The 20,634-nt window shown below is 36.4% G+C and overlaps 1 protein-coding gene across 4 annotated transcripts in view; it reads right to left on the bottom strand.

Annotated features, from left to right (window-relative positions):
* Positions 1 to 1,334: 1,334 nt before the first annotated feature.
* The window catches only part of LOC129870594 (protein PHYLLO, chloroplastic), a 40,039-nt gene continuing 20,739 nt past the window's right edge, over positions 1,335 to 20,634 (bottom strand). For 3 of the 4 annotated variants that reach the window (XM_055945412.1, XM_055945413.1, XM_055945415.1), the window contains 14 exons: positions 20,143 to 20,210; positions 19,533 to 19,691; positions 15,562 to 15,687; positions 15,353 to 15,484; positions 15,157 to 15,271; positions 12,867 to 13,022; positions 12,332 to 12,568; positions 12,053 to 12,220; positions 5,282 to 5,425; positions 4,575 to 5,036; positions 3,196 to 3,489; positions 2,958 to 3,115; positions 2,739 to 2,846; positions 1,335 to 1,953 (listed from right to left, as the gene is read on the bottom strand). In XM_055945412.1, coding sequence (XP_055801387.1) covers positions 1,710 to 1,953; positions 2,739 to 2,846; positions 2,958 to 3,115; positions 3,196 to 3,489; positions 4,575 to 5,036; positions 5,282 to 5,425; positions 12,053 to 12,220; positions 12,332 to 12,568; positions 12,867 to 13,022; positions 15,157 to 15,271; positions 15,353 to 15,484; positions 15,562 to 15,687; positions 19,533 to 19,691; positions 20,143 to 20,210 — 2,571 coding nt within the window. In that variant the 3' untranslated portion in view covers positions 1,335 to 1,709. The other variant, XM_055945414.1, reaches the window with a different exon arrangement.

Raw genomic sequence — 20,634 nt, 5'->3', positions numbered from 1 at the left:
TAAGATATTTGACATAATTTATTTTGAATTTGAGATGGTTAAAGTGACCTGAAATAGAAGAAAAAATTGAATGGAGGATTTTGGTAGAAAATTTATAATAATTATTAGCCAATATAAAATATTTAATTAGCGCTTGAACTGGTCTTTTTTGTTTTGTGATATATATATATATATATATATATATATATGCTATTACAATCGCCTCCATAATTCATAACAAAATATAAGTTTATACAACAAATCATCATGGAAAAGGCTTCAAGGAAATTGCTCTTCTTAGAGTCTATTCAGATGGGCTTATAAGTTGCTCAAGACAATTTATAAGTTTGTTTTCAGTTTTTTTAAATGTTTGGTTGGACAATCTTAAATTATTTTGTGCTTAAAATAAACCAAAAAAAAATAATTGGATCTGTTTGATTTAACTTATCTAAAACAACTTATAAACCACTTGCAACAAGCCAAAAAATAACTGTCTGTTTGGCTTAGCTTATCTAAAATAGCTTATAAACTGAAAGAACTTATAAACTGTTTTAGATAAGTTAAGTCAAACATGTACTTAGTCACTTTCTGGCTTGTTGCAACTGGTTTGTTCTTACTTCTCTCAAACATTAGAAATCATTATAAGCAACTTATAAACTGTTTTAAATAAGTTAAGCCAAACAGACACTTAATCACTTTCTGGCTTGTTGCAACTGGTTTGTTCTTACTTCTCTCAAACAATATAAATCATATGCATGAAACTGCATGATCCTTCTTGCATTCCTCGTCTAATGCGTCTCTTTTATGACATGCTATAGTTTAGGGTGTCTCTCATCGTCTTTTTAGCCTTGGAATCAAGTCATCTCTGTCTTGAGATATGCTAATAGAAGATAACTAATACTCCCATAGTTTCATGTTACTGTTTGGGGACTCAAATAGTTTGTTTTTTTTAAAAAAAAATATATTAAATCATTAGCTATGTTGATTTGAAATACTCTTCATGTAATTTTCATATATATAAATTTTATTAAAATTTATCACCTACTTCATAATCAAAACAAAGGGTTTTCGTCTTTATACTACAAACTCATTCACATAGTTGGGACATAGGTCTAAAAGACTGACCTATTTGATGAATTCCTTTGTCGTATCGAAATAACATTTCCTTGTATGTGCTCTAACTTTACCCTTTTTTTTTGTTAGATTATTTGTTTTGGAAGCTTGACACAGGAAGGGGAAAAAAAGAATTCTTTCAGCCTGATGTATTTAAAAAGGTATAGTGATAAATTAATTTGATATTTTGTGTAATAATTTGCAGGGTTTGATTAGATGGGTGGAATAGCAGAAGTAAAAAGTTCAACCTAAGAGCCACCATCATGTAATTTTGATAAAGATTGTCAATCATTCTGCACATTTTGGCGTGCTGGCCGTGGAGTTGTCTTAATAACTTGTGCAAATGTCTTGAAGTACTCTGCTTCACAACTGAAAAAACACAAATAAGAAAAGAATGACTCTCTTTCCATACAGCAGTAGGCTCCAATTCTATCTTCCAGGAAGGGAAGTTTATATTATTGGCATTGCTCGCTCAGAAAAAAACGATGCTAGTTGTGGACAAATATGACGAGAAAAAACCAGACTCCAATTGAAGCCATAGTAACCATGAAAATGTTTCTTCCATCCAATGTTGTTTGTTCTTTCAAGTGAGTGATACATGTTGAAAATGAACTTCATTATGATTTGAACTCAACTTCTCCGATAAACTGACTTATTGCACTGATCACAGTGAGAGGATTCTCTATATGTGCAGCATGACCAGAATATGGAATTTCAACTATTTCTGGAACGTTCGTAGTCTCTGTGCTCTGGTTCATTGTTTCACTCATCTTTTGAGCAATGTTCTTAAATTTAACATCTTTCTCTCCAACAATGAACTGAAGAGGTACTCTGCAGCTCTTTAGATCCTCCCATAATGGCCTGTTATACATGCAGAGGACAATTAGAACGTGGGGACTTGGAAAAAGGAAAAAAATAGAAGATGCATCAATGTGTTTGGGAATATGAGGGTATCAGTTGAAGATATACTCAAGATACTGAGATACACATATTGACTAGCTAAAGGATCACATCATACCATGCCGTCTAACTAGAGAGTTACTTACTATAGCAAAAGATCATAACGCCTTGGAAAATTCAAAATCCAAAGATGAGAAGCATGTCTCTAAAGGTTACTTGGAGAAATATGAACATTTCAATCAATTGATTAGAACTTACATGAAGAAAAAAATCATTTTAAAGGGACTGCTCTATCAATGGATTCTATGCATTTCCTATCTTTATGACAATTCTAGCAGAAATTAATCACTTCTCAGTCAGGAATTATTTTCTCTCTAAGTACAAACTTTGCACTTTTCCTTACTGGAGAAGCTTTTGACCATTAACTAAGACCCATATAAGCATGCTATTTCTAACGGTACTAATGTTCAGCAATTCATCCATTAGCTCTTCTGAAACCAAATATGAGAATTCTGAAGTGACGTCATGGATGAAATATGGAACTGACTCACTTAGACACTAGTGAATGTCTGAATGAAATTTTCTTCCTAAAAGGCTGTCCTTTTTTCCTTTCTATTTAGTCTAATAGGTTTTCCTTCTTGAACTTTCTGTTTTCCTTTTTAAGCTCTTTCCCGAAAATTAGAAAGGAAAAATAAGAGAATTTAAACCACAAATTGAAAACAGCAAAGGATTTCTCATCAACTTACGGTTGTCTCCCAACACTCAGATCTGCTAACACTCTCCCAAGATTTTTCAGATCACAATGCTGCAATCGGCTCGCAAGTATTTTATTGAAATGTGGATGAGTTCTTAAACTGCAGGATGCAAACATATTTAACATGTTAGCAATTGATATGGCACAAATATCTCATGTAGCACAAAGCAAGAGTAGATGCAAACTCCAATAGAGAGAATCTCATCAATACCTATTCCAGAGATCTCCAGAATACCAAGCATCTAAAAATGGCTCTAAGCCAGAAGAAGCAAGAGCGTAGGCAAAAAAATCATCCTTGGCTCTACGTACTTTTCTTTCCTCTTCATCCATCAATCCAGGACTTCCAGATATTATAACAGCTCCAGCAACCTTCCGTCAAGAATATTGAACAATCATATTAACTGAGAAATTTTCTGCAACATATCGTGGAAAATATTTGTACAGTATACCTTGTAATTGTATCTTAGAGCCATGTAGAGTGAAATCCTTGCTCCCATAGAATATCCAACAAGAACAACTTTTCGACACTGTAGACTGTCAAACAACTGCTGCAATATTTTTGCAAAGGCCATAATTGACAACCTTGGTTCCTCCAAATCATAATCCTGGCCGAGCAACTTTGATCTTCCATGTCCAGGTAGGTCCACTGCAATGCATCTAGCTGAGCCTGATATAGCTTTCATAATAGAGATCCAATCTCCTCCAGTTCCGAGGAAGCCATGAAGAAATACTACTACACTGCTCTGCATAGCTCAGATTGTGCATAAAAGTATATCATTGGGTACTTCAAGGTTAATGAGAAATAGAAAACTTATCACCATGTTAAATAACAATATTCCTTTATTGATAACCGTGTTGTCCGAGCTAGCTTGCGCACACCTCCACTATTTCACAAGATACCTGCCACCTCCCACCAGCAACAAGTAACAGGTAACTCTGTCCACCAAGGTTAGGATGGATGGGAAGAAATCCCCTAGTATTTTCGCTGTTGCTGGAATTTGAACCTGAGACCTCATGTTCTCAATCCACTTCATTGACCAATAGGTCACACCTAATGCTGTTTAAAACCGAACTGAAACCGATAAACCTAACCAATAAAAAGTTATTGATTTATCGATAATGGATTATCGATTTAGTGGTTTTGATAATGGTTTTGATTTTTTTTATTGTCAGGTTATCGATTCTTAACAATTTGAGGTTTTTTTCTTAACGAATTAACCGATAACCCGACAATAAATTAATAAATTATATTTATACCATTCGATATATAAAGTCCTTGATTTAGTGTTTAGTTCCATACTTTTATTTCTAGTTGTGTCAAACTCTCGGTTACTCTACCATGTGCTAGTGTTTGCGTTTGATCAACATGCAATCTATCAACTCATGTGCATGATTCATTTGGTTTGTCACCTTGTTTCTACGTGATTTTCAATGATTTTGTGTTAAATCTAAAGGGTTAAACTGATAACCGAACCGATAACGATCAATAACCAATAACCAGACAATATCTTAATGAATCTATAACGGTTTAGCATGTCTACAAATCGATAACCGATAAGACAAAACTTCAAAACCGAACCGAACCAAACGATACGCAGCCCTAGCCACACCCTTGGGTGCTGCTAAATAACAATATTTTACAATCACAATTGCTAGAAATGGACTTATAGTGAAAGCAATCAAGCAGCAAAAATAAGATAACATTTGGTACCCATTTTCAATCATTTTTCCCTATTTTTTGTCCAGCCAGATTCAGCATAATTAGATTGCAGGAAACTTCTTCAACTAGCTATTAAGCATTACCAGAATACATAATTTGACTACTTACATCATCTTTCTTTCCAATTTCTTGCACGTTAAGACAGACGGAGGCACCTTCAAGATCTGCCACAAATTCATATGCATGAAGTTCTCTGGAAGAACAATCAGGAACAACTGCATCTGGGTTGAATTGAAAATGCTGCAGGAGTTGAGCAGCATCAGTAACAGATGCCTCCACGACACCATTGCAAGGATTATAGCCAATCATTAAAGGCCTTCTGCTAACATCTTCCCTAAGCCATTGATAAGTTCCAAGACCATGGGCTATGCAAGAGTTCTCTTCCTTGTTAAGCATTCTACCTGTATCTAACTTCATCAGGTCAACATACCGTGAGAACAGAATTAGAGCTGACAAGCCCAAAGAACTTTCATATGTGGCACTGATAACAGCCATTTTCCCCTGCTGGTGAGCCCATCGCGCAAGCAATGCTGCATTTTCGAAACCGCCAATGACGCTTGGTTTGATAACCTGACATGATTTGGGTTTCGAGAGACTGGATGAGTCATTTCATTAATTACTTTGGACCAATAAGATTGAAATTTTTATGCAGATCATTACAACATTGACTCATATATATACAAATCTAATAGGAAGAATTCCTTTTTTAAATAAGTATCTAATAGGGACAATTTCCAAATATAATACCAATGTGCAACAATTAAAAACATGCCACATGCTAAGTTATGATAGACCATAATACCCTGCAGACTTACAAAAGCAACTATCATTGGGTGAGTGTACTTTGCAAGCACTTTAAGGTGATTTTTTCTTATGCTGTTGATAGTTTCATCCAGAGCTACTGGTAAGCCAGTCTCCTCGCAGAACTTGATTATATCATCTTCATCATTAACAGGCTCCTGAAATAACCAAAATTTAATCTAAGTACCAAATATTATAGGAACTAAGAAATTATGACAGAGAAATGAATGCCTAACATTTAGGCAAACATGATGTTGAGTTGTCTGAACATCAAAACAATGGCCGAGGAACAGGGCACAAGCAATTTACCCTTTTCTAAACTATCAATCCCTGAAATTAGGTATCCAGTAGATTGAACCTTTACAACTTAAAGATTATAATGCTGCCTCTTAGTTACGGTAATTTAACGCCTCAGGATGTTATTTCTTTAATGGATTTCTTCACAAGTCACGTCTTATTATTGCTTTTTGCAACTATCTTAACTTTTATTTTATTCAAAACCAAAATCTCTTTTATACCTCTTCAGTAACATAGCTTAGTAACTCTTTGTTATGACCGTATTGCTCTATTTGTGTGGTGTAGAAACATATAGTTCATAGAATATAAGTATTCTGATATGCCAGTAAAGCTGCATATTTTGATGTAAACACCAAGATAAGTTGAGCTTCAGCACGAATATTAGTTGATTCTACAACATCAAAGGAAGGAAAGAGGGAAAAGAGGAAAGATCAATGGCTTCTGAAGAAATAGATGACAAAATGAGTTTAAATCTGCTGACAAGTTTAATAGTAACAGATGAATCTTAGTTTAATTACTGGCTTGATTGTAGGAACTTTGTATCCTAATTAGATGAAACCAAACTACTCTCTTATATTTTTCTTTCCCAGAATAGTCGTAGAACTCTTTGTATAAATACCCATACTCATGAGATGCAAGGATAAACTGAAATACAAAGAAGCCTTCTCTTCTCACTCAAATTCTACATGGTATCAGAGTCATTGATCCCTTTTAAGGTGAGTCTATGAGTCTTTCTTCCTCGAAACACTAAGGTTCCTTTTTTTTAAAAAGAAGGTTGAGTTTTTCCCCTTCTTGAAGCTACTTGTAACTAATCTCTGCTACTGTCAGAGTTGTAAAAAAAAACTCATACCACCACAGGCCCTAGCCACTCCCAGAAACAATGCCAGACGTATCGTCACACGCCACCAGAAGGTCCGACTTTGGCAACGCACTGTCAAGCGTCGGGCATGAGGCCATTTCCGGCAAAGATTTTCTAAATTCTTTTGCTTGGGACTCACCTGTCAATTCCGACTGCACCCAGTCCAATTACAACTTTTTCCAATCACCGGAGCTAGGTTCTAACAAAGCATCCCTTTTATGGCAAAATTTTCCAGCTTTTATTTTCTTTAAATCAAAATATTTCTCAAAGGAATATGTTTGACGATAATATCTTTTCTAAGTTTTAAGAAACTCTTTTTATATGGGGTCCTGTTTAAACTATGGGGGACACAAGGCAGTAGATAATAACTCTTTCAAAAATCAGTATTTTGAAAGTGGATCAGGCTGGTACGTACCTTGCTTGCTTGTTTATTAAGTCTAGGAAAATGCTTGGTTAGATTACTGGAGAAAAGAAACAACCTGCTAGAATAATGTCTATGGTCAATAGGAATCTGAAAATTCAATTGCTATGACATGGCCTTCAAATACTGTGCACCCGAAATTTTCAAACAGTACCTATTGCTTGACATTGCTTATAAAATCTAGAATTCAACTGGACGCATTTACTCTGGCAAGGGAAATGATGCGCAGATCTTTGAAAATTGGACACACCTTAATTGGACACCGAGCAAGGTGTGTTGACCATCACTAATTATTAATTTAAATTGAGTGGGTTATGGCAGGATATAGACTACTATCAGCATTTTCAAGCATAGTGTACTTAGGATGCAGTCTTATTCCAAGAATTTTGGTTGAGAACGAGTGAGTCTATAACTTTTTTGCCGGTTTGAACCAGAAGTAAGACCATAACAGGTCAAGTTCTCAGTAAAACTTCTTTTGTTTTTCTTGAGGATCCATACTCGTATATTCAACAGGAAGAGAGCCAACAAGGAATCATTCTTTATCAAGCTCCAACCAAGAAGTCTGGGTTAACTTTCTCACGTGAACAACCAAAGACAATTCACTTCTGATAAATTTCACTTGCAAATGATTATTGCGGAAAGACAAGACATATAAAGAGACATGTTGGAAGCTACATGCTAGACCAACTAGAGATCGTGAGGAAAAACGAGTAGGCCCATCAAGGGTTCAATCTAATATGGCAGAAAATGTGGAGACACCTACGGGAGACTTCCTTTGGATAATCCTTATTCAGATGAAACTCAACATCTCTGCCAACTCCTGATCAAACTTGACTCCACTGCGGTTGCCACTTCCAATTATGTGCAATCAGGTACTGCTTATTCTACTCACCTTGATTCTGAATTATTGATACTGCCTCGAAAAGAAACATGACAGGTTCTCCTAAACTTCCAAAACTACTTTCCATGTCTCAATGGGAATTATGTCAGAATAGCCACTGGCTCTTTGACATCTGTCTCTAGGAACATTATTTTTTGTTTTAAAGAATTTATGTCATAGTTTATTTTCCAAAACTGTGTTTGAATCTTTGTTTTATGATGCTTGTAAATATGACAAACATACTAGAAACTCTAACCCTTTGGCTGATAATAAAAGTACAACTCCTTTTATGATTTTTTATTCATTCTAATGTGTGGATTCTACTCAAACTGTTTTTGTCTGAAAGTCTATGGTTTGTTACTTTTATTGCTTGTTGCACTAGAATGACTTCAGTATATTTATTCAAGGCCAAAAAATGTAGTTTTCTCTTGCTTTTAGTCATTTCATAAGATGATTTGTACTCAATTTGAGACTAAAGATAAAAATCTTACATACAGAAAATGACACAGAATACATGGATAAAAGTTTTGGTGTTTATCTAGAGTTCAATGGGATAATCCATCAATGTAGCCCTTACACTTGTGCATAAATTGAGGTTGCCGGAAAAAATGCATTTTATTACAAGTGACAAAATCTCTTATGTTTACCATGAATTTACCAAAAACTTACTGGGGATGTCATTCTAGTTGTTGTCTATCTTTTTAATATAATACAACTTAAAACCCTCAACTTTCAGAGTCCTCTAGAGGCTTTAAAGGTTGAGGATAAATATATATTGTTTCTTCGAAGGTGTTTAAGTCTGTCTGTTTTTTTTTACACTAGTAGGTAACTCTAAAAAACTCGATCCTAGAGCTCTTAAATGTGTATTTAATGGGTATTCTCCAACACATTAAGGGTACATATGCAATCGTCCTTCCTCTAGGAGATCCTTTGGAAACATGGATATTACCTTTCAGATTAGAGCCCTATTTCAATATTGCACGAGCACCTCTTTAGAGGGAGATAAATATAAGGAGGAAGAGATGATCCTCCCTAGTTTCAATATTGAAACACTTGATACCATTATCATAAAGGAAAAAGTTGGAGAAAGAATTTAGGAGCAGACTATTGGGCATTTATGTACTCAAGGAGAAATAGAGCAGAAAGAAGACATCATGCAATATCCTGAAGCGGAATCCTCTTCTACTGGTGAGTTATCTACATTTCCTAATGAGTTAGATTTGCCTCTTGCTCACAAGAAAGGAGCCAGATCTTGCACCAAACATCCTTTATCTAATTTGTCTCCTACAATTTCTTGTCCCCCTCCTATAGAGCATTTGCTTTACCTAATACTTTTGTGTCTATTCCTAGAATTAGAGGGAAGCTATTGTCGATCCTAAATAGAAGCATGTTATGAGTAGAGAAATGAAGCTTTGAAAGAAAATGAGACTTAGGAACTTGTCACTTCACCACATGACAAGAAGCTGGTTGGTCACAGAGAGTACGCGGAAGGGTAGAGGTAGGCCGAAGAAGTACTGGGGAGAGGTGATTAGATACGACATGGCGCAACTTCATATTACCGAGGACATGACTCTAGATAGGAAGGAGTGGAGGTCGCGTATTAGGGTAAATGGATAGTAGTCGTACCCTTGTAGTTCTTGTCACTTATTGTGTTTTCAATTATCACACTATTTTGATATTTGTTAGTATTCCTTTCTTGTAGACTTTGCATTGCGTTTCTTATTAATAAATATGCTTTTTTCATTGTTTTCTTCCTCCTCTATTTGGATTTGATACACTTGAGCTTGTTCCTCTTCCTCAAGTAAATCTAACATTGGTTATCGTTAGGTTTAGGCATTCAAAGTAGGTTCGGACGGCCAAATTGATCAACTTAAGGCTCCCCTAGTTGCCAAAGGGTATACTCGATATTTGGGATTGAATACAGTGCTACTTTCTCTCACGTGGCTAAAATCGCATTTGTCCGTCTTTTTCTATCCATGCTTGTTGTCCGACATTGGCCTCTTATTTATCAACTGGACATTAGGATTACTTTTCTCCATGGTGACTTTGAGGAGTAAGTTTATATGGAGCAACCACCTGGTTTTGCTGCGGGGGGAGAGGTCTAGTAGCCTAGTGGGTCGATTGCGCTGGTCAATTTATGGTCGAAAATAGTATCCTCGGGCTTGGTTCAGAAAGTTTGGCATAGTAATTCAAGAATTTGACATGACTCGTAGTGAAGTTGATTACACTGTGTTTTATCAACATTTTGCTCTAAATCTGTATATTTATTTGGTGGTTTGTGTTGAAGGTATCGCTGTAACTGGCAATGATCAAGATGGTATCAATAATTTAAAACAACATCTCTTTCAGCATTTCCAGACTAAAGTACTTTCTAGGTATTAGGATTGCTTAGACCAAATCAGGTATTGTTATTTTCCAACGCAAGTATGCCTTAGACATTCTTGAGGAAACATAAATGGTGGGATTTAGACCCATTGACACTCCTATGGATCTGAATGCTATACTCATGTCAGAATAGAAGGAGTCACGCAGTGATCCTGGAAGATATAGTCGTCTAGTTGGTAAGTTGAATTATCTCACAGTGACCATACCTGACATTTCTTTTCCTGTGAGTGTTGTAAGTCAATTTATGGATTCTTCCTGTAATAGTCATTGGAATGCAGTTGTTTGCATTTTGTGATATATAAAGTCAACTACGGGTGACTGACTATTCTTTAAGGATCGAGGTCATGAGCCGATTGTTGGATATGTTCATATGTTGATTGAGCAGGATCACATTATGATTAGACATTCTGCATCTGGATATTGTGTTTTAGTAGGAAGTAATTTGGTATCCTGGAAAAGTAAGAAACAAAGTGTGGTTGCTCGATCTAGTGCAGAAGTAGAATATCGAGCAATGGTTGTAGCAACCTTTGAGCTAGTTTGGATTAAACAGTTGCTTAGAGAGCTAAAATTTGCAGAAATTAGTCAAATGGAACTTGTGTGTGATAACCAAGCGGCTCTTTATATCGCATCAAATCCGATATTTCATGAGAGGACTAAGCACATTGAGATTGACTATCACTTTGTCAAAGAACAAATACTCTCCGGAGATATTGTGACAAAATTTGTGAAATTGAACGATCAGCTTGCAGATATTTTCACCAAGTCCCTCACTAAATCTGTGCAAGCCCATTACATATGATTTGTATGCACCAGCTTGACGGAGAGTGTTAGACTAGGAATAGGAATATGATTTGTATATATTATCCTACTTGGAGAAGGAATGTCATATATTGTCTATAAATAGGGCTCAGTGTAATAATGTAGATACACAATTCAACAAAAAAAATTCTCGTATATTTCTCACAGCTACAAACCAACATAATTGCCCATCGAAAGCAATCACAATTTAGAAACAAGGGTTGGAAGTCAATTGATAAGGAGAAATGTCACAAGTTGGTAGACACTTTTTTCTCTCCCATGCTAGACCAGTCATAGCCTATTTAGTCAGCTTGGTGATTCAGTAAATGCACGATCCCCTAGATCCTCATATGTAAGGTGTCGTCCACATTTTGCAATATCTGAAGTCTGCTCCAGGAAAAATGTTTGTTTTTCTCCAAACATGATAACCTCCAAATAGAAGCCTTTACAGACGGCATCGAGATGGATCTCTAGATGATAGAAGATCTACATCTGGTTATTGTACACTTGAAGGAGGAAACATAGCTACTTGGAGAAACAAGAAGCAAAGTGTAGTTGCTAGATCAAGTGCGAAAGCAGAATATGGAGTTATGGCCCAAGGTATTTGTGAACTTCTTTAGCTACAAAATTTGCTAGAGGAATTGAGACTGTCTAGAAAAGGGAATTTTTTTTTTGTACTGTGACAACAAGATTGCCATCAGTATAGCTCATAATCCTGTTCAGAATGATCAAACAAAACATATCGAAATTGATCGACACTTCATTAAAGAAAAGATTTCAAGTGATATCTTGAGTTAGTTTCATGTGTCATCAGAAAAACAGTTAGCTGATGTGTTTACCAAAGGTCTCAACAAATAAACTTTTCATACACTAGTTTGCAGTTGGGCATGTGCGACATCTATGCACCAACTTGAGGGGAAGTGTAGTCCTATTTAATTACTAGTTTGATTGTAGGAAGATTGTAATTGCACCTAAGAACATACTGAAATACAAAGAATCTTTTTCTTCTTTTCTCAAATTTCACTTATTCCCTCCATCTTGGAAGTGTTCTCAGTGGTTGTGGCCCTAAAGAGGGCATTTTGTTCCCTAACTGCTGGATATTATAACTACCTTACAAACATCTAACAAGTGTTTTGGTGAGTTACCTCAATATACTGCAGGCCACTATCTTTTACAGAAAGGCCAAATTTAACAGCTTCATCATAGTTCCAACGTCGATTTGCATCAGCACGCAGCTCAATCTCCCAACCAACTTTCTTTCTTACCTCTTTTATAATTGCAATGTCCACAGTGGGATCTGCTTGACGTGCCACCTGTGTGGAAAAAAAGTAGTCAAACTTTTTTATAAATGGGAATCACCAAAGCTTCCACTGGAAGTTAAAAAATTACTACCAAGTTTCACATTTTGTAAATGATACTCCCACCTTTAGCTTTATAGCAGTAAATCCTTCTTTGACAACTGTTGTTGCAACAAGAGCCATTTCATTGGGACCACCATTAGACTCAAGCAGTGCACAAACTTTGACATCTAAAGAACTCCCAGTTGATTCTTCTGTTTGTCCGCAGAGTACATTCAACAGGCTTGAACCTTCTCTAGCTGCAATAGCATTGAGGACAGCCATCTCCAAGCCAAATCTCACACTAGGGAAGATTGAATTGGGCTAGAAATGAAGTGAACATAATTCAGAAGTAGTAAATTTGGAGAGATATAAGGGGCAGTCCAGTGGACTAATCTCCTGCCATGTGCGGGGTCCATGGAAGGGCTGGATCACAAGGGTCAATTGTACGCAGCCCTGCCTTGCATTTCTGCAAGAGGTTGTTTCCACAGCTTAAACCTATGACCTCCTGGTCACATGGCAGAAAATTTACCAGTTACACCAAGGCTCCCCTTCAATTGCAACATCTCTCGATGTGCCTATAACTATCCCTCAAAGAAAAAAAAAAGATGCATCAACCTACCTGGATACCTAAGCTTTGCCACAACCAACGAGAAAATGAACCCTTCAGCAAAGGAAGGGAGTGGTCAATAGTAGCTCCTTCCACAACATGAATAAGGTATTGAAGCTGCTCTTCCACATCAAGTAGGTTTTCTTGGTGGATCTCAAGCGGTGCAACCTGTTTATATATTGGATAACAACTGCGAAATTTTCAGCTTTCCAGAGTTCTGTCTAGGAATTGGAGAGAGGAAGGCAAGGGGACTAAGAGACGGAGACGAAGGAACAAAGCAATACATTGTCAATACTTTAAAGCTTATTCTTGAAAACTAGGTTTATCAAGAAAATCTGGGTTACAAGTTGAATATTGTATATGCTCTTCATTTCTCTCAAGTGAAAAAGTACAAACAGCAAGATGACATGCTTTAATAAGTTAAATAGACTAAGTTGCCTACTTTAGATAAGTATCTTCAATTAATGTTTCTGAAGCAATACAAGGAAAAGCTCATCAATTTACTATATCCGATTCTGTTGGTTTACAATATTTCACACCTTCTCCTGATCCTAATTATGAGGCAGACGAGGTTTCCTATTAATGACTCGTAAATTATGCCTGTTCTGATTCAACTTCAAAAGAAATCATGGCTGTTCCGACAATATGTCTGTTCTGACAATGTCATGTATTATTAGCATCTATGTACAAAAAGGAATGTTCAACTGAGCCTTTAACTACTGAAGAGCTGCACCATCTGTATCAAACTGGAATATCATAGTATGAAAAAGAAAAGCTATCCTCAAAGCCTAAAAGCAATATTAGCAGTCACCTTCAGCTAAGCATATCTCACTTCATCATTTCCTGTTGCAAGCTGATAGGCTATCACAGTTTTAGAGCAGCTAATTTTTGACATGCTCAAGACATTGTTATTGACTTTGGATTGCATGTAACCCTTCTCTACGCTAAAAGCTTCTCATATTTCTATTAATTTGCATGTATGATATAATGGGATTATTAGATAATAAGACTATGATGCTTAAAGGCAAGGCCAAAGATGAGAATTACCATGCCATCCAACTTCTGTTGTGACTTGTGAGAAGCCCATCATGAGAACTTAATATTTAAGGTCAACCTTTTCCATGACCACTGACCAGTTTATTAGATTGACACAGTCAATCATCCGTATGCAAGAAAAAACCATATATCAAGAAATAGTAAGATGATTTCGCAATCCCAGGACTGGAAAGCATTCACAAATAACGAAGGGAGTTGAATGAAAACATGGACTTTGAAATCACCACCAACAGTTTATGGTTTCAACCTCAATGTTATATACTATATCAATCATGAGGTTTTACATTTAGCTGTAATTGTGCACTCTACGCAGTATATGCCGCTGTCACAGCCCAAGTCCATGGCACGTATTGTCTGCCTTGGCCCAACAGACCTCACAAGTTTGTGCCTTGGGCTACGTCATCATCGAGTCCAAAAGCATGGGCACCATGTGAACTTGTGCTCTATATTATATAGCATTTTCTCTCTCTTTCAGATGTGGATTTGCCTAAGGTGTCATGTGTAACTCTACTTCATAAGCTCGTCATACTAGATGTCTACCCTTTCTTCTTAACATGCTCTCATCAGTCCGCCCTCTGTCAAGGGCGTCACATACACCTCCTTTTAGGGACTAAGTTTTCTCACCGAGGTTCGCCCACCATCATACTATGGGAATCTGACTCTAATACTTATTTTGTCACAATCCAAGTGTACTGTCCACTGTGGCCCAACAGGCATCACGGACTTGTCCCATGAACTTTGCGGTCATCAAGCCCAAAAGCACGCGTACCATGTGAACTTGTGATCCATCTTATGTAGTACTTCGCCTTTTTCTCCCTTTTGATGTGGGATTGCCTAAGGTGTAATGTGTACCTCTTTTCCCAAAAGCTTGCCATTCTTTCCTTTTGACCCATCCTCATTATCCTACCTTCCATCAGGACAGTCAAAATCGCATCAATCCAGCTAAGAATATGTTTCTGATAAGGGTGCAGTACAGTTGCTTTTAATTCATTTATTTTATTTTATTTGGTTAATTTTTAGTACATTTTGGAGAATCCGTACAAAGTACTCATACCTATTTCATAACCACTCAATATTGATACGTCAAAGCAAACAAAGGATCCATGTAACATAGCTAAATACTACCTACGAAAATTTCAAGAACAAATGCTAGAACCATGCATCAAATAGCTGCTTATGCCAGACTATCTACCAAACATGAGATCCTCCCCGAGGATGGTGAGAATAAAAAATGATGGTGAATTACCTCTCCATATCCAGTATTACCATCTTCAAGATACAAACTTATAATAAAGCCTTCTCGGTAGTAAGTGGATCTGTGACTTGCAGAAGATGAAGTAGGAGGAGAGGACAGCTGAATTCTACCATAAAACAGTATGAAGAGTCATGTAAACTTTTCAGGACCCCAGACAGAAATGTCTGTGCAGTATATAAATACTAACCTATATTTTGAGTACTGCATTTTACCAACTTTGCGGGGTATGAACCCATCATTCGTAGAATTCAACACAGTTAGTTTTGAAAGGCTATTGAAAGCATGATCCACTCCTTTCTGTGAAACTTTTCTAAGCATACTGAAAGAAGAAAATGTCTTAGTTGAGAATGTTCTCACCAGTTAAATTAATAAGACATTGGATTTTAACATAACTACCTATGAAAGGCCGCATTGGCATCAATGGTGCTATCAACCTCTATAACAAAATCTTCCTTGTCCACTTGAGACGCTAACAGAGCATCTTGTAGTTCCATTTTGCTCTGTACTTTCAAATGCTTCACACTGCAAACAAAGTATAAAAAATTTAAGGAACCAAGTCTGGTTAAAGAAGCAAAAGATTCGTCAGTCCAGGCTGAAAATACATGCATAGATAGTGGTTTAATGCCAAGGCCGACGACGGAAGCTCGGGACGGAGCCGTATGAGGCGGAAGTCTCACGTACGGTTCTCTGAGAAGGGAGTGGCTACCTATTGGAGCTTCGACCAAGCACCACCGGTCAATTCCGCTTTGGGGCCACCCCTGACTCTACCATTATTATAGGGATATGGGGTTCGAGACAAAGAATGTTCAAGGCTATGGGCTGTGAAAAGGCAATATCAACTAAAAACCAATATTTGTATCAAACAATTTGAAGAAACTTGTCTCAGTTTATTAGAACGAATTTCTTACTAAAGAAATAAGTTCTAGAAGAATGTAATGATAACTTTGTGATATAAGACACATAATTATGGTGTGAGAAACAAGCCATACTACAGTATGGGATGATATGACATGGCACCCTAACATACTAACTTTCCCTCGTATAACTATTCTTTTCTATTTTCGGCAACCATTATAGCGGTACAAGTTTTATTTCATCTGAACATTCTGGCCACATCAAACCCTTTTTTGATGACTGTTATGCTGCACCATGTTTCTTTCCGGTAATCATTTTGGCAAAACATAGCCTCTTTTCTATGGTTGTTCTAATGGCGAGGCATCTATTCGCGATGACCATTCAAGAAGCATAACACCTTTTTTCTGGCAACTGTTCTGGCAGCACATTGCCTCTTTATTCAGTGGCCATTTAGGTGGTATCATATTTCTTTCCAGCCATTCTCAGGAAGCCAGTTTTTCCTCAGGATGCCTGCCACTATAACTTTTTCATCGATATTCGGTGATAATAACTTTTCCATAAGTTTTTCGAACAAACTTTCCATCATCAACCTAATTTATATTTTTCAAAAGAGAAAATACATCAAATCACCCTTGAACTTGGCAGCCTAATTTATTTTAGCACTTTAACTATACGGACGTTTATTTGCCCCCTTAACAACTTTGAAGTGAATTAAATACCACCCTTAGAATATAATACCAGTCTCACAATGGATAGTACATTACACGCGCGCCATGTCATTGCTACATCAACAACACATCAGCGCCATATCAGCACCACGTAAAAAATTATTTTAATTTTGATTTGTTATTTTTTTTTTTCATTTCTTTTTGTTTATGCACGATTTTTCAAAGCTAATTAATTTTTTAAAAATATAAAAAAAAATTAAAAAAATTGAGTTGCATGAAAATGTATTAAAAGTTTTCAATTCAGCTTGTTGGAAAAGACGACTGTAAGTTTTTTTTCTTCCCTACCAATCACTTGCATCGCCATTGTCATCATTAGTTCTTAAATTTGAATTGTCTGATAAAATCTCATTTTTCTCTATTGGGAGTCCTTATTTTTCAAGAAAATTTAAAATTTTCTAAATTTGAATTTTGGAAGTATAGAATAATTTTTTTTATGTGGGTGTTGAAGTTTCTTGTGACTTTTATGTGTGTTTGATGAAAAAGTGATGGATAATGTACATTATGTGTGGTGTGGAGTTTGTAAAAGGAAAAAGAGGGTGGGGATAGGGCGTTTGAAGAAGAGAAAGGGGGTGGGGATTAAGAAGAAGAAGAAGATATGGCCAGGGCAGGGATGGGGTGGCGGGGGGTGTGAGGAAGAAGAAGGAATGGAGGTGCTGGCTGAAAAAAGAGAAAAGGGAATGGGGCGGGTGTGCATGGGCTGGTGGGTGTGAGGAAGAAAAATGGACAATATATTTAATGAAAAGAAAAGAAAGGGCCCCATTTGTTTTTTTTCTTTATTTTTATCGTTTTTACACGTCTAAAAAATTATTTGCCACATCATCTATGTGGGTGGTATTTAATTCACTTCAAAGTTGTTAAGGTTGTTAAGGGGGGTAAATAAATGCTCGTGCAGTTGAAGTGCTAAAGTAAGTTTGACTGCCAAGTTCAAGGGTAATTTGATGTATTCTCTTTTCAAAATAAGCAAATCCAAGTCGGTTTTGGCACCTCGACATTCAGAAGGCATGTCAGAGTATTGTGTTAGTCTTGTAATGTTAGAAGTAAGAATACTCAAAGTCTTAAGTACTTAAGTTGGATATTGTCTCACATTGGACAAACTCACATGTTGTATTATGTTTGACACCTGCAGCTGTCTAGTAGTCATCAAACATATTCATTCAACCTCTAACTACCTCACAATAAGAGAAACAAAAGTTTCGTTAAGCGGCCCCTGCCGATAGGCAAAAGCTACTAAGTCTCTACTAAGATTATGAACTCTGAAACAAGACATAATATGAATCATCTTTAAAGATGTAATATACTTGGGTCAAAACCAGAAAATTCATGCATCCATCTTTAAAGGAGTAATATACAAATTATATTGTCATTTAAACAAAACAACATACAAGAAGCATATTAATTTCACTACAAAATGCTTGTCCTTCGTGGCTAAATTCTAGACAGCATGATGACGGATGGATATAGGGGAATGAAAAAAACTAGTAATCTATAAGGAAAGAAGTTCCCCATCGAAAGTGTCCCCAACATAAAAATGTGAACTTCATAATAAAGTAGCTGCTAGAGTAGGAAGTACTATAATCTTTATGAACAGATATTCATATATACATCTTGAGTCCAAGATTTTGTTAGTAGATTAAGCACAAAATATCATAAAAGGGGGAGATATCCTGATGCAACACTGATTTCAATGATAAGAAGCTGCGAACCTGCTTGCTTCAATAAAGGTCCCTTACACACTAAGACACGTATTGTTCCGGGAATTCAAGTTGAAGGGGAGCAACAGGTTCCTCGTCACACTTGAACAGGACATGTAATAGATGTTTCAAGAGCAACTGATAATGAGGAAAAAAGAAAATAATAAGAGATTAAATGGAGCAACTGACAGAAACAGCGATGTTATAGATATATATTGGCTCTCTAGAAGTTAAAAATGAAGGTCCCAGAATCCAAGTCGGAGATAAGGCGGGCAGTTTGAGCTCATAGAAATGTGTGTTCTTCAAGAAATTTGAGTCATGCACATGCCGTGCTCAAGAACGAAGCAATGGAAGGCACAAGTCCAAGAAGGGACAACATACACTGTGAGAGAGTAGCAACCAAAGAAGACAATGAGGAGAATAGATTATTGTACAGGGGAGACATCTCAAGGGTGTTTCTACAAGTTGTCCACGATACTCTGGCACCTCGTTTGATACTGTTGAGTCCCACATCGGAGTAGGAGATGTAATTTAGTCTCTTTATATGGTCTTGGGCAATCCTCAAAGCTCATTTAGAGTTGAGTTAGGTCCAAGGTCCATTGTTGTTGTATTAAAGTTAATCCCATGTCAATGTAAAACAATCAAAAAAATAGAAAAAAGTTAATCCCATGTCAATTATTGGTTTACGCAATGTTGGACTCTCATATTATATGTTCCATGCTCCAGATGTTCAGTCTTGGGCAAGGGAGAGGAGGATGTTGAATCCTACACCAGTTTGGGAGGTGTAACTTGGTCTCTTTATATGGTCTTGGGCGATCCTCACTATATGAGCTAACTTTTGCAGTTGAGTTAGGCAAGGTCCATTTTCTTATCAGTTACCTCATAGGAATAATCTTATCAGGAATAAGAAGATAAGAAGGTCAATGTTGGCAGAAGCAGCAAAAAATCAAGATGTACTTTAGAGATGAAAACTGGAAGTGAAATTGCGACATTAATACAAAATTAATATCTCACATATTAATAGCAGTATATACGTAACACAAACAAATAAAAAAATTGATGTTTAATGGAAGTGGCAACAAACATTTCTTACCCATGTGCCATGCATAGGTTGTGAATTGAAACATTATGAGACGTGTAGAAATACTGGTCTAAAATGCTTCTTGCAGTCATATTCGCAAGAGGAAGAAGACTGAATATGGCGCCACCATGGTTGTTAATAACAACTATAGTCATGGGCTTCCGCAGCATCCTTCAAACATAATAGAAATATGTATCATTTGGTGAGTATAACTTTTCATGTAATTTTCCATACATGAAGCAGAAAGATCTTAACATAATAATATATCATCAAAATCATATGTTATGTTAGAAGTAAAAACCATATATAGCCTATCTGTCTACCACATGAAAAATTCAAGCATGATTCATACGATCTGTACTAGGAACCAAAACAATCTACTACCTATCATAACAAGCAATGGATAAGGAGGTTTACAGTATTTAAGGAGCATTCATAAGAAGTAATGACATGTTTCATCCAAAACCCAAAAGGCGAATAAGGATAATGAAAAAGAAAACTAAAAATGGTAATTTCACATCATAACTTCATTTTTCTATGAGAATAATTGAATCAGCTCTAACAAAGCAGCATTGAAGCATGTCAAACAGAATGGAAAGAGAAGAAAAATAACACTACTCACTGCTTTCTCAAAAGGGACAGCCCATTTGTGTCATGCAGAAAAGAAACATCTCCAACTACACAAAGTACCTTAAAAGAAGCACAACGTTAAATTCCACACAATCATCTGTGCATAATGGATGAAATAACAGAAGAAAAGACTCCAGAACAAAGGTGAACCACAGAAAAAGGATAATGATATCACTTCATGCTAATAGTTTTGAAGGTTGAACATTGTACAGGGACTGGACGCTAGAGTAAATTGAACTGAGTGATAATCTAATTGCTAAGAACTGTATTAGTTTTAGAAACTAAATGGGCTTTTAGCAATCTTGAAAAATATATGAGGTGTCTTTGCCAGCCATAGTGGAGTGCGATATTCATATTTCATACTACTTTTCATTGATGCCAGCCTATTCTATATCTTACACCACACCTCAGCCAGTGAAGGAAAATATTTGCTCCAAGATTGTTCTTGACACAAATAGCTATAAAATAAATCAGCATAAGAATT

Source organism: Solanum dulcamara, chromosome 10 (assembly GCF_947179165.1).
Source record: "Solanum dulcamara chromosome 10, daSolDulc1.2, whole genome shotgun sequence".
Taxonomy (NCBI): domain Eukaryota; kingdom Viridiplantae; phylum Streptophyta; class Magnoliopsida; order Solanales; family Solanaceae; genus Solanum; species Solanum dulcamara.
Note: the sequence above shows the minus strand (reverse complement) of the source record. Positions and strands in the feature narration are given on the sequence as shown.